The sequence below is a fragment of the Gavialis gangeticus genome, unplaced genomic scaffold (assembly GCF_001723915.1).
Source record: "Gavialis gangeticus isolate Ggan-Ray unplaced genomic scaffold, GavGan_comp1, whole genome shotgun sequence".
In the NCBI taxonomy this organism is placed as follows: Eukaryota; Metazoa; Chordata; order Crocodylia; family Gavialidae; genus Gavialis; species Gavialis gangeticus.
Window position 1 is genome coordinate 22,126,859 of NW_017729027.1, and position 13,615 is coordinate 22,140,473.

Sequence of the window (13,615 nt, forward strand, 5' to 3'; positions counted from 1 at the left end):
GGGGGTGGGGAACTGGGGGAGCCCTGGGGGGAGGTGGAGCAAGAGGGTAGGGGGGGAAGCCTGGAATGGGCATTCTTACCTTTGAATCCTCAAGCTGAGCTAGCACTAACACCAATCAACATTTGAGTGGCTCACAATATAAGGCCATAAATCTTTTGGATCTGGTAGATGAAAACTAATTTTAAATGTGCTCCTATCAGTTCAGTTATTTGTCAGCCATATTGATGTCAATGAAACAGTTACCGTCTAGTTATGAAATCTGATGAATGAGATTTTTTCAAATGTCTTTGATTGTTTGTTTTGGGGCTAAGAGTAGCTCAGAATCATACCTTAAGAAAAAATGGTGTGAAACTTGCTATTTTGTCCGTAGGTAAAATTATTTTAAATAATAAAAATGCAACATAATACTCACCATACTTCCTGACTTTGGTACATCCCGAAATCTGTCCAGAGTCTGAAACTTCTGATTTAACTCCTGAAACAATTCCATATGCCTCTTCCTTGTATGCATGACCTTCTGTAAAACAGAATGCAATTGCTTAATCTTTGTAGTTGAGTCTGGGCATATTTTAAAGCACCATTATTTGCCCCAATATAATAAATTTGGGAGTACTGTATTTTCCCTATTGACTCAATAAATGGAAATGAATTGCTCTCAACCTCCTACCTGCTCTGTTTAATGTAATTCCTGTATACAACATTTTTGTTTTTTTTTACCCTTGCTCTTATCAAATTGCTGAAAGCAGGAGATGCTCCCTTTTGTGCTAGTGCAGATGTATTATGAATGTGATAGCAGTCTCTCTGGAAGATCTTAGTCATTCACAAGTTAAAATTGGTTTCTAGAAATGCTTTCAGTGTTGAAGTTAATATTTTAATTTCAACATGAAGGGACAATAGGGTGTGAATGCAGCTTATAGGCATAATTTTTCTGAAAACATTGTTGATGGGGACAAAAATCATAACTTTGATGTTATGGAAGGCTTGATTCGCTAATGTATATTGTCATCTCTGAATAATCCCAAGGGTCTCAAATGTTATCTTTCCAATCAAATGCCTTCAAGTCATTCATACATTCACAAAATGAAGTTTAACTAACATTTCAATTGTGCTCTGGAGGGGTAGACTTTCAGCAGTACATTGGGTTTGTATTCCAGGAGCCTGGAATGATCTGCTGTGCGAGCCTGTAATTAGCACTGCATCTGTCTGAGCTATGGGCCACATTCACTGCTGCTGAAAACTGGTGCAGTTCCACTGACCTCAGTTGAACAGTGCCAAATTAACACCAGCAGACAATGTAACCCATGAAACTGTTACAATAAACAGAGTCTTAACTGTTTTCGGAAAGATGCTACCCCTGGTTTAGTAGGCAGTCTTAAAATGTAGTAAACCCTTCAATTTTATTTCAATAAAGTAGTGAAAGAGCTGATTTCTTATTTTGTGATATCAAGGTTTACATGCAAATAATGACTTGTATCATTAAATGTGAAAAAATAACTCCATCCACATCCAGGCAATATATGTGCCACACTTGTATGTGGAACAGCTCAGATACCACATGCGTACATGGACCCTGCTTCTTTTTTGTGGCTTATATAAGCACTATTCATAGCTGTAGTCCCTACACTTGGGGGAGCCTTTATACTCTTATTATGCCTGCATTTGTTCTCTCACTAAGAGCAAGTAAGAGTCACTGCATGGAGTTAAGGTCAGCACTACTTAATACAAGCTGGTAGTGGCTGGCCCTGAAATAATAGTATAGCCATATTAAATTTTAATTGTTTTATCTTCCATTTCTAGCATTTATAAATGGCATGAAGGGCACCTACCTACTCTGCTAGCCATGTAGTTTTACCCATGCAATATAACAATCATGTTATTCCCACCATTGCTACTCTGGGACTTGAGGAGTTGTTGGATGATAGATCAGACTTCCAAGGTCTGGAAATGGCAACATTATTCACAGTACGGACATGAGTTATAGCTAGTAATTACAGACCGATTAAGTTAACATGAGTTGTATGGAGAACAAGGGAAACAATTTTGAAGGATTCTGTAAGAAATTCCTGTGCAACATAATTTAGCTGGCAATAGATGACCTAAATTTATGAAAGAGGTCTCACTTAAGCAACTTGATGGATATTTTTGAAGATATTACTTCTATGGTCAGCAAGGAATATATAGCAAATTCCATATACACAGAATTTCAAAAAGGCAAGGGTCTACCTCTCAGATTATTTGACTAAAATAAAAAGCTATGATAACGAGAATAAAACAGATTTTGCAGGTTAAAAAAAATGGCCTTAGACCAGGAATTAGTATAAGTGTGTGAAACTGATGTTTCCAGTTGGGAGGTTTTTAACCACAGATTAGAACGTACTGAATGCTTTTTGATATTTGGCTGAATCATTTACCTAAGTATTTGTTAAATTGTAAATGTAAGTAATGTAAATGCCTTACTCAATTTGTTACACTATTCCTGAAGAGAAGCAAGTGGGATGGGAATTTAAATACTTTCTGCAGGTTGTCTGCCAGAAAAATACTTTAGATGTTATTGTTGTAAAATAATGAATACAATGCACATAAAGCAGTGGCTCTCTTCTGTTTTTTTGTATTTTCATGGCCAGCTTTATTCCTTTTTCTCTAGTTCCCTATCCATCTCGGTGTTTGTAAAGAACAATCAATATTTTTAGCATGATGAGAATAAACAACACTGTCCATTTTTCTCCATTGTTGCTTTCTTCCTTTAAATGCCCTACGTAATTCTTATTTATCTACTTCCTTGCTTTATCTACATTCCCCTAACCACATCCGTGGCTGAAGTCCCCCATCTCCCTGAAAACAGGCAAGTAGAAAACAGGATGAGTTAATATACTTTCTGATATATTAATGTGTACCAGCTCCCTGCACTGAAAATGGGAAGGAGAAGGATCTTCAGAGGAGATGGCCTGGCACCTCCCTTCACTCCCATCCAAGTCTGCATTGCGGTGTCTCTGCACAAAGCCTTCCCTAAGAGTGGGAGGATGGAGAAAAAAAGCCACAGAAGCTGCATTCTCTTCTTCCACCCACTTCCCTCTGCAAGATGGAAAAAGCAGGTGGTCCTTTTCCCTCAGACAGGATTAGGTTTTTTTCTCGTCATGACCTTTTTTACTGTTTCTATCTAATTTTACCTCCATAGTTTGTTTGTTGCTTTATTATTCTCATTTGATTTCTTTGCTTTTGCTCGCTTTTATTTAGAGTTTCTCTCCCCTTCCAGGGTTTTCTTTGTTTTTGCTTCCCCAGTTTGGTGCCTCCAAATATATTTCCAAAAATCCTTTTGATCCACCACAGTCTGGAAAGGTGATCTGAGCACAGTACTGGGAGCCAGCAACTCTTGATTTCTAGCTCTTTCACCTTCCTATTTGCCTCACAGCCTACTTAAAATATTTGAGTTATGCTCTCTTCATTCCAGCTTATCACTCTCTACCAAAAAAAGCCGAAACTGTGGAACAAGACATAAAATAAGGCAACCCCCCCCGCTGTTTATTCAGGAAAATTGAAACACAGTGGAATTCTTTAGAAAAGAACCTTTTTATAACTTCAGTTTTATGGCTAGGCTGTTGAGGATAGACTTAAGGGCCTGAACCTGTTCAGCCTCCACAAGAAAAGACTGAGAGCGGATCTGGTGGCCATCTATAAACTCACCAGGGGGGACCAGCGGAAAATAGGTGAGGCTTTGTGTTCCCCTGGGCACCACCTGGGATAACAAGGAATAACAGCCACAAATTGACTGAGAGCAGGTTCAGGCTTGGTATCAGGAGGCATTACTTTACCGTTAGGGCTGCCAGACTCTGGAATGGGCTCCCAAGCGAGGTGGTGCTCTCCCCTACCTTGGGGGTCTTCAAGAGGAGGTTGGATAGGTATCTGGCTGGGGTGATATGATCCCAGCACTCGTTCCTGCCCAGAGCAGGGGGGCAGACTTGATGATCTGTTCAGGTCCCTTCTGACCCTAGAAACTATTAAACTATGATTCTTTAATTCTGATATAAATATATTTCTAAAGCTTTTATCAATAAAAACAAACCAACACCAAACTGGCATGGAACATGGATACTTTGGGATTATGGTCAGTGACATACTATGATATGAGACAGAGTTGAAAAGTATTGTCCAGCTAGGGTCCTATAATTGCTACATGTAGTAGTTCTGTTATTTATCATCTATATTGGTACACAAGTTACCCTGCCAGATTGCTGCATAGTCTGTTAAAATATGAAAGATTAAGATGATGATCTTTCAACGCATTCTGAGGTTACTTGCAACTGATATAAACAGTTAGAGCCTATCAAAATATGAGCTGAATCCTGTGTGACCAAAAATGCACAGGCTATTCCTTGCACCCATATAACCTAGTGCTGCTGTATGAAGTATGACTCATATCTACTTATATTTATTTGCCCACCTACTAGAGGATGCTGTTTCGCTGTTAGGTTTTACTGTGTAATGTTTGTGAAGTACTTGGAAAATATGGGGCCCTAGTAAATCAGAAGTAATTTAACTGAAATGAAACTGAGGAAGAGGGAGAAAAAGGTAACAACTGTTGTCCCTTGTGACAGAGAACATGACACAAAGTACAAGCTAATTTAAATTAAATCACAGCTAATTTAAATCACAGTGAAAGAAAAAACAAAACCCCTTTCCTAACTGTAAGATCCATAGGACCAAGGAATAAACTGCTTAGGGAAGTTATGGAATATCCTTACTTGGACATTTTCAAAAAGAGACTGAATAAGCAAGTGTCTGGGATGGTTTAGTAATAGCACATGCTATATCTGTGCAGGAGATTGCATAAAATACCCCTGAGTTCACTTTCAAACCTAAGATTCTATGATTCAATACATTAAATACATATGAAAACAGTACAATTGAGTACTGCTCTGTCAAGCAGACTGCTAAGAACTGCATAAAAGCTGCAGCTATATTACTAAATTAGGAATCTCCATTTTTAAATGTTCTCATAGTCCCAGATGGGAAAGTAAATGTAAAATGTAGACAATTAGTGAAATATGGTATTGTTTAGTGAAAAACATGATTGAAAGATATGAAAAAACAAAAAAAAAAGTTGATAAAATGAGCTATGGGGAGGGCTTATTTATAAACATGGTTCAGTTTTCTATTCCTATTGTCCTTATGTCTAGTTTTATATTAGACTAATTTAAAGTTGAGCATTTAGATTTTCATTGAGCAAATCTAAGTGCATATGAAAAAGATAAAGATAGTAAAGAAAAAGATAGTCCCATGTACAGTCAGACATGTTTCAGGTGATGCGTGGGATGCAAGAAACGCATTCTTATCTGAATCTTGCCTGCTATTTTGGTAGCTAATTTTGTTTCATAGAGACTTTTAAACATTGTAAGTGAGACGGTAGATTTTTTTTAAACAAGTGTCTTCCTAGATTGAGACCACTAAAGTCATGTCATTTTAAAATTTTAAATGGATTTGAATCCAGGTGTTCAGAATCTAAAGATAAATATGTTGCTCTTTTTGCATGAACTGAACTGACACAGACAGCATCTCTTGGGTATCATTAGTTACAGCCTTTTATTTAATGAACTTTGTAGGTGCTTTCTAAATGTTGTAAAATGGTGACTATAAAAATAATTGGGAAGGAACAATACTCATATTTTTGGCTTTGTTCTTAGAATGGAAACATGGGTGACTGGTGCCACCTTAGTCAGGGGGACGTGCCCCCCCCCAGCAACCAGTCAGTGACTGGGGAGGGCCCTGCAGCCAATCTGGCTGAGTGGAGGGTGTGGTGGGGGGCCCGGGGTGTCAACCCAAGGCCAACCTTGCTGACCAGGAAGTGGCCATGGTGCTCCTGGAAGTGGCCACAGCACTACATCCAGCGCTCCCACTCCCTGACTGGCACTTGCAGGTGGGGCACTGGTGCTCCCGCCTTCCCCCCTGCCCGTCACCTAAGCAGGGAGCATGGCTGGTTTGGGGGTGCACCAGCGATCTGAGGGGGTGCATGTGCCCCCCTACACATTGCCACTGGATGGAAATCCTCTGCTACGTTTATCAGGAAAGATTCACAGTTAGTGATGTATCAGGAGTATTAATTCAGAAGATCAGAATGCTTTATTTTGTACACCCCAGCTCCTAGATCATCTACAGTGCTCTCTCAGAAGTTTGTCCTTGATGTCTTAGCCTCCTTTCTTATTCATCTAATTAAATCTTCCTTTTTGTAAAAAAAGTGATTTGATTCAATCTCTTTCCTTGGGAGCAAATATTTTATTGCAGATTCTTGCCCAATTCCTACCTCAAATAACACATGTTTTCTAATGTTCAACTTATCTGTGAAGTCTGCCCACTGCCACAAAGAAAGATAACTTCAAAGTGCAGTGGGCAATACCTAAAAAGTGAAAAGGAAATGCTTTAGTCTTCTGTAATTGAAGGACATCATGCTTCCATAACATTTTGGGTCTTTCCAGTATTAGGAATTGAAAGCCACATTTCCCTAAGATCAATAAGGCCATGGATGGGCTTTTTAACTTTCCTTACAGTAGATAATCCCTGAATATTGAACATGTGGCAAAGGGGCCATTTCATACAACACTGGATGCCAATAAATGTCTGTTATTTTTTTCTTTAGGGAGGGTTTTATTAATTGTCCCCCTATGCTCTATTGATAGCAACATTTAAGATTAGTTTGTTAACCAGTAGTATGTGTAAATGTAAAAAAGACCTAGTGAATGGTTTTTAAAAGGCCATATTCTTGATGGTTCATAAGCATTCTTCATATACTTGATATAGAAACATTTTCAGGAACCAGATATATTTTGTGATTGTAATGAAGTATGATGCAAAAACCCATCTGGAGTGTTGAATAGGGATTTACAAATATCAAACCTGTTCTGTGTGATTTTTGTTTATAAAGATGGAGTGTAAATACAGGAAAACCGCAACATTTTTATGGGCAGTATTCTGCCCTTGATTCCCTAAGGCAGACTAGATATGGTTGGTCATAAAAATAAATAGTATCTGAATCTTATAGGTAAGAAGTATGATGCAGCTGGTGTCCTAAAAATAAATTCTGGTTGAGCCGGTAATAATTTCAACTTTAGGGAAAGAGAGGGAGAAACATAATTCTAGACTACACATAATAAAATCTGGCCATGTTTGTTATATTCCATTTCTTATTGCTTTTATGTGATAAAATAGACTGTATATATAAATTATGGTAGAAAAATACTGATGAAAGACTGGAAAAACGCAGTATAGAAAGGGCTGAAGTGTTAGAATGAGGGGAGGCTTTAAGGAGTCTAAAACATAGAGCTAGTTGTACTTCTACATACTAGGGGGACAGTTAGCTGTACTTATTACTATTAGTTCTAGTTTGTGTATGGGAAACCATTGATCTGCATTGAGTTAGAGGTACATCTGGTATCTTAAATCAATCCTTTGCAGTAGAGTTAATCCTGTGATTGGTCATTAGGAAGATTTCAAAAGTCAAAAAGATTGGATTGCTCTGTATAAACTATCAAAGCAGAGTGGCAATGAAAGTGACATTCTCCTCCTGCAAAATAAAACTCTTATGTTCTAGTCTGTGTTATAATGGTAGTTCCAAGAACCAGCTGTGCTACCAAATGTTAAACTGTTCACCATGGAAATACAAGACACAGAGTGCCCAATGTGAAGATCTGACTCAAGGCAAGGTCTAGGAGCAGGGATAGCAAAAAAGATATAATATTACCTCTGATCCTGGTTATGGGCAGAGATCAGATTCATCTCATAATGAAGCTCTGAGCAGCCTAATAGTTATTCTAATGACACTGGCACACATTAATTTAATGGTACAATGGGATCCGATCCTGGATCCCAACAATCACAGGTCCTGCTATGCTACACATTAATGACAGGATGCGTGATTATTGGGATGAGGGACCAAACCCCAATGATGTATGGCTGTTCAGAGAGCCTGGCATGGGGGATTGGTCCCCACAGCCACCCTTCCTATGGTGCCCTTTCAACTTGCCAGCATGTGTGAAACCCAGGATTGCAATCCCAGGCTCTGCATGCACCTGAACACTGGAAGTCAGCCATGGTGCAGCCCTGCATGGGCCTGTCATATGCATGGGTTTGCAGGTGCTATTTGGGGAGAGTCAGCTGACTCCCTCTGATCAACAGGTTCAAAGCCACGCACCTAGCAAACCTGTATATGAGGCTATCCCACATGTGAGTCTGCAAGTTCAAAGTCAAGAGTCCAGCAGCTCTAGTTGTGGGGTGCAGCTTTGAATTTGCCAAGAACAAAGAGCCAATTAACTCATCCTGCCCAGCACTTGCAGATCTCCATGCCTGGCAGCTCCCATGTGTGCATGTGTGTGGGGCTGCATGTGTGCTTCTTAGGGCACTTGGACCTTGATATTGGGGATAGGCTCTCTTATGCTAAGATCCCAGTGCCTAGGACTATTAAAAACTGTGCATGTAGTTTTTAAAGTCATGAGGTTTTGGAGGCCTGAGATCAGGGAGCCTCCCCCCAGTCCTGGGGTCTCGGTTTGCCAGGGCATTTAAATATCATGTATGAAACTCAGCTGTGCTAATGGGCTTTTTTACATGTATGTCACATTAGCAAATTACAGTGTGAAACAAAATAACCTTCAAGATGTCCTACATTGAATTATGATTCAAATAAAAATCATTCTATTCTATTCTATTCTATTCTATTCTATTCTATTCTATTCTATTAAATGAGTCTCCTTGTGTGGGTATACAGTAGGACTATGTGAAGCTTTGGTCCCTGATTAGATCCAGCAGAGATTCAGCCTGATTCGGTGGCTGAATCTCCAAATCCGAATCAAATCAGAACCCTCCAAAGCAATTCAGAGAGATTTGGAAAAATTTGGCAATTCGGACATAGACACAGCTTTAAATGTTTTTTCTACACACCTCAAGGTACCAGGTGGCTTGTGAATGCTGCGATGCTGGGGTGGATGGAGCTCCTAGGATCCACCTGCGGCCAAATGCTGAGCCAGGGGCATGAAGAGGGGTCCACCGCATGCTCCTCAGTGGATCCAGAAGTGGATTTGAAGTACTTTCGGTCCACTTCTGGGTTCACTGCCAAGCACACGGGCCCCCTGCCCCTACCCCCTGCACTCCTGTGAAAGCTGTTTTAAAGCTGGAATGGCCAAATCACTGATTCTCCGAATCAGCATCGAATCTTCAGATTCAGATTTGGACGAATCAAATCGGGACAGTGATCTGAACCAAAGAATTGAATCACTGTCCCTGATTTGGGCTGAATCCGAATCAAATATGGCCCATTTCACACACCCCTAGTACACAGCCTAGCTCAAAGCACTGTCAGATATCTATATGTGTGTGTGTGTGTGTGTATAAATGTTATAAGTATTGCAGTAGCTGCTAACCAAACACAAGGAAAAGGTGTAGCATGCACTTTGTGAGTCAGTTCAAAATGTATAACAGGATAGATGACACTAGAGAACAGAATGTGGACAATATTGTCACTGTTTGTGCTGAACTGACTGGTAGGAAGGATGCTTTAATATCTGTTGCCATAGAGAATGTTCTCAGAGACAAATGCACTGAATTCCTGACCTTCTAAATGGAATCGTGTAATTCAGATTTCTTTTGTGTTCATACTGCTTTTATTTAATTTCAGAATTACTTTTCACCTAGACTTTGTTACTAATATATATTTTTCTTCCTCCTTTGTATGTACGTGTAGATATATATATTTCCTCAGGAACTTTATTGATACTCTTTTCATTTTTTTCCCCTTTTTGTGTGAATGTATGTATATTTCCTGAAGGAAAATTGTATTAAGTTGTGTTAAATTTGAGAGTCAATCTGGGGTGTGTAAAAGTAATTATCCACAAAACAAGCATTACAAACTCAAAATATTTAGAGGTAATGTTAAACTTCAAAGGAATCCAAACAAATTAAGATCTGAAAATGCATTTTAAAAGTCAAATAACCCTAACTCTTGCCTGCAGTGACACCATGGAATAACAGGGCAATTATGATTCTAGTGTTGTTTTCCAAAACGGAATTTAAATTGATTTTTTAGAGAGACATTTTTTGTACTTGTTCATATGTGTCCCTTCAGGGCATTCGTATTTTCCTCCTCAAGGCACTGCCACAGGGCAAAATTAACCAATGAGTTGAATTACCTTAGATACCATGATGGCTCCAGGTACTAATGATCTGGGCTGTTGCCCTGGGCCTGTCTACATTCTATATAATCATCACCCAACTTGAAAGCACAGCCACTAGTAAAGTGGCTGAATTATGTCTTATGCTTAAAATAAGGCTTTTATAGGAATTCTGTTCTCCTGTTACTAAGATAATTTAAAAAAAGATCTGAAATGCCAATTTTATTGGACCCAAATTGAAAATAATTTTACTACAGGCTAGACAATAGAGTTGTTTGTAAATTCTTAGCAAATTCTGTAATTACACAGAAATGACTTTAGCTTGTGGGAGCTGGGTTTTTTCATGTGACACAAAGGCTCTCTCTCATTCTAAGTAAAAAGACTCTGCTCTACATTAATGATTGGGTCCTGAAAAAATGCCTAAAATAATTATCTCTTTCATTGAATTAAATTTTATGGAGGCACTATGGCACCCAATATAGTCTGTGCTTTAGGATGTTTAAATGTTAAAGGTATTCATCCTGCAAATCTTTTTGGTTTAGTTGTCATGTTCATATTTTATGCTTCAAATTTCACACAACGTATAACTCAAGAGCAAACCATACCATCTACTAAAGGAGATAATAAAGGTATTAATAAAGCTCTTGCAACCCATAAGCAATAAATGTAAGCCATATTCTTAACTCTGATGCAAGATATGCCTCTCAACATAAAAAGAAAAATCCATTCTTGTGTTTGTCTGTGAAAGCATATACTTTTTTTAAAGTTATGGTTGCTGTATAGCGCTCACAGGTTGTCAAAATTTGGCCTTGACTGACTGGTGCTCTATGCAAACAATATGAGAGTTCAGTTTCATTGGAGAAATGCATAATGAATTATATAAAACTATTAACATTCATGACCACACAGTTTATGCAAAACTTAAAAACCATAAATCATTAATATTCTGCTGAACGTTGTATGCTGCATTGCTTTGACTAGTGAATATAGTTACTTAGAGCCAAGCCCAAATAAACAGGAAACTGAAAGACCTCCACAGTGTTTGTGCCTGCATAAAATGGGGTAGCTAACAGCCAAAGCTATTTTTTGTCATAAATGACTACAATGTTTATGAAGAAGTAGTTAGCTGTGTTAGTCTGAAGTCAGGCAGACGGCAGGATAGATTTCAAGTTCATAAATGATTTGAAGTAGAGATCTATAGCATGAGCTTTCAAGCTGGAGTTTAAGCTCAAACTATACAGCTCTGATTTAGTTACGATGCAAATCTGTCCTGCCTTCTACAAAGTGCCTGCCTCTCAAATTTGGGGTTCCAAACTGAGAAATCCTAGAAAAACCCAAATTTCACAGAGCAGGTGCCCAATGATGGCCCTTGGGCATTCAGAATTTGACACAACCAGAATCAGTAATCAACTGTAAAATCTTAAAAGCCCAATATCCAGAGAAACCCCAAAGGAAGAGATACTGCTAAATGAAGCAGGTTGTCTAGGACACTACCACTTTCTTACCATAACAGAGATGGTCTTTTTCAAAAAGAAAATCAACATTAACCACCACCAAAAATTAACAGATTTATAAAAAGGAAAAATAGACTAATCTTAAATGGTGCAGGAATTTAAGAACAGAAGCCACAATGACTCATTAGTACTATGCAAAGATTTGATCTGAAAACATTTTACAAGCAACTCACACCAAAGTAATCTTAATGAAGTATCTGTCCTGTTCTATGTAGCACCCAATTAAATTATCCTAATAATATGTACTATATCAGATGGTTTAAAATACATTAACACTAACAGTTCACATTTTAATTTTATTAAAACAGGTTTAATAAGTAGGAATAATTCAGTCAGACTTACTTCAAAGTCAAGGTCCGAGTAACGTGATTTTCTTCTCTATTAGACATTCGAAAAAGAAAGAAAATAGTAAGTGCATTAGCATGGGGTCTATTTATCATAATCTAAATAACAACTCAGTTCCTTTATTATAAATTTACATTAAGAGTTTCATAAGGAAGTTGAATATCTTGGTTTGAAAACTGAAGAATAACTCATGGCATCACAAAAATGTTTTTAGAAATGCATTAGTCTTTCCTAGTTTACACATGATCAGACCCTTTATGCTATAAGATGCTGCAGGTGTTTGTGATCTCTATTGTATTTATCAGTTAGCTTTCATGGTTAGTTAGAATATATCTTTTTCTTACATCAGATTTATGCTAGTGTGGCTTTACTAATTTCAGTGTAGTTGCACCTGATATACACTGAGGTACATGAAAGGGAATTAAGCTAAAGATCTTTGTATCTTCTATTGGGGCTTCTGCTTGTTTGTAATAACACCATTTGAATTCACATTAGTTTCACATTTATAACAAACCGTAGTCCAAAAATCTGATGAAACTTGATTCTTCAGTTGTGAGAATCATCAGATCTCACATGTAGAAGCATCTACAGATACCTGTGCTACAACAGTGTCACTTTTGATAGTGTATTTTCTGTAAAATGTAACTCAGAATGCTTTACAAGTTTTTCTTTTTTTAAGCACAGTTCTAAAGAGTAACAGAATGAAAGAGAAATTAGCAGTGTAGGGAAGGATAACATATCTATTTTCTGTTGGATGTTGAAAATGAGATAAAAGCAGAGGGAGTTCTGGAAGGAAGTTCTAGATGGCAGGAGTAGCCAAGGCAGGATTTTGCTCTGTGGTCGGGGAGATTTTTTGTAGGGAAAGAAAATAGGGGATGAGGGGAGAAATGAGGGGAGAAAAAGTGAAGGGAAAGAGAAATGATTTCTATTGCGAAGAAATCAACTTGCAGTAATCTACTCTACACCTGTATATGGTGTCCTTTGCAGTTTTGCATCAATCATAAATGGCATACCTGAGTCTAGCCATAATTTACTGATCTCATAAAGACGTGCAGTTGTAGTATATATCATTCCTGTTGATGGGACTTACTTGAGTCCTGGGAAGGTTGAGAATTTGTCTCAGACTCTAGTATCATGAGTAGATCCATGATTTTGTAAAGGGAAGTGCAGGAATAGAGACTGGTGCTGCAGGGGTGGCTGTAGCCACTTTTCCCAGCTTTGCTTTTGCCAGAAAGTCCATACCATAGTGGCCTTGGACTTTTTAAGTCCCTGAATCAGGTAAAAAATCTAAACTCATCTCCTGATTTTGGCACTTCTTCCCTTATCTTTGATGCTCAGCAGCATGTCCCCTCCCCTCACATTCCCTCCCTCCCCTGTCCACTGCTACCATTGTCTCTGGCTGCCCCAGGAGCAGGGAGAACCCCAGAACTGCTCCAACCCACTCCAGCTGGGCTGTGGGGGGAGTTGAGCTCAGCTGGGACAGTGATGGTGGCAGGCAGTGTCCCCCTCGCTGAGCCTGCTCCTGGCCTGGCAAGGAACCCCCAGGGGGGACTCAGGCAGCGAGGAGGAACTTGCCCACTGCCATGCTGCCTTGCTGCAATGGGACAG

The 13,615-nt window shown here is 38.8% G+C and overlaps 1 protein-coding gene across 4 annotated transcripts in view; it reads right to left on the reverse strand.

Annotated features, from left to right (window-relative positions):
* Window positions 1–13,615, reverse strand: part of ADGRB3 (adhesion G protein-coupled receptor B3) — a 941,101-nt gene that overhangs the window by 3,162 nt on the left and 924,324 nt on the right. For all 4 annotated transcript variants that reach the window (XM_019520508.1, XM_019520507.1, XM_019520505.1 and 1 more), the window contains 2 exons: window positions 12,005–12,040; window positions 413–517 (listed from right to left, as the gene is read on the reverse strand). In XM_019520508.1, the coding sequence (XP_019376053.1) occupies window positions 413–517; window positions 12,005–12,040 (141 nt within the window). The remainder of the gene's footprint in view (window positions 1–412; window positions 518–12,004; window positions 12,041–13,615) is intronic.